Source organism: Myotis davidii, unplaced genomic scaffold (genome assembly GCF_000327345.1).
Source record: "Myotis davidii unplaced genomic scaffold, ASM32734v1 scaffold181, whole genome shotgun sequence".
Taxonomy (NCBI): Eukaryota; Metazoa; Chordata; class Mammalia; order Chiroptera; family Vespertilionidae; genus Myotis; species Myotis davidii.
In genome coordinates, this window is record NW_006291504.1 from 2,791,254 (window position 1) to 2,792,359 (window position 1,106).

The 1,106-nt window shown below is 62.0% G+C and overlaps 1 protein-coding gene across 1 annotated transcript in view; it reads right to left on the minus strand.

Moving 5' to 3' along the window:
- Window positions 1-1,106, minus strand: part of LONP2 (lon peptidase 2, peroxisomal) — a 41,171-nt gene that overhangs the window by 15,808 nt on the left and 24,257 nt on the right. The window contains exon 8 of the mRNA XM_015564693.1: window positions 758-789. Coding sequence (XP_015420179.1) covers window positions 758-789 — 32 coding nt within the window. The remainder of the gene's footprint in view (window positions 1-757; window positions 790-1,106) is intronic.

A 1,106-nucleotide genomic window follows, 5' to 3' on the forward strand; every position in this document is an offset into this window, starting at 1 on the left:
AAGCCCCGAGAGGCCCACGGCATCCGAGTCACCGGGTCCCTTCTTCTCCAAGTCTGGTGCGCGCATCCACGGGGCTGGAGCCACGTACCTCGTGCTGGCCACTTAGTGAAACTGAAAACATTACACTTTAGTCGCACAGTTACGATTCTTACTCCTCCCGATTCCAAGATGCCCCAACCCTGACTTTAATCCCCAGGCCGCACCCTCCGACACCCCCCCGCCCCCGCACGACACCTGCACAGGGAGACGCTGGTACTGCCTCCTCGTCTTCATGAGGAAGTCAGAATCGGGGGGAAGAGCCACTCAAAATGCAAATCCCCTGGCTCCCCAAAAAGAAAAACTCCAAACTCCTTCATTTCAGAGGCAGGCAGCTGTCACTACTGGTAGTCAGAGGCCTGGGGTCAAGAGCATCCACATGGAAACCCACCCCTCCTGGGCACTGACTGGACTGTCCACCCTGCATGCTCCCTCGCACAGCCCCGCCCCGCCCAGCGCTGCCCTGGGCGGCGGCAGCTCTGCCACATCGGAATGAGGGTCGCCTGTGTGACCCTTTTCGGGAAAGCCAGCGAACGACACTGCGCAGCAACGCAGCCCGTTTCATCGCGGCCTCGCGTCTAGTCAGGTCACTACTGCTCGCCCAGCCTACGATGTAAATGGAACCAAGCCTTGCTTTTCCTCCCCATCTCCCACCTCGCGATGGCCAAACTCTTCGGTTACCCTTACAGTCAACTTCTAACGTTAGCAGCTCCCTCCACACCCCCAGGCTGTGGCGCAGGCGGGAGTCCAGGCCTGGGGAAGGGGGAGGGACTGGCCGGCGGAGGGAGAGCACAGAGCCGCTCTGTGTCCTCGGCTATTTTAAACCGCAGAACAGGGGCCTACTGAGCGGCAGGGAAAACAGGCCGCGAACCCCGCCTGGGAGCACGTGGCCAGCACTGGAATGCCAAGCCCAGGGCGTCTCCCAAAGGTCCAGCTGTCCCGTGGGGGGCTCCTCCCACCCACGCCACCCAGGTCCCGCTGATCCTGTCTCTCCTCTGTGGCCTCCCGCCCACCCCCCCAACCAGCACTCTGATCCAGGCAGGACTGGGATCCCCACCTCTCCTCTCACC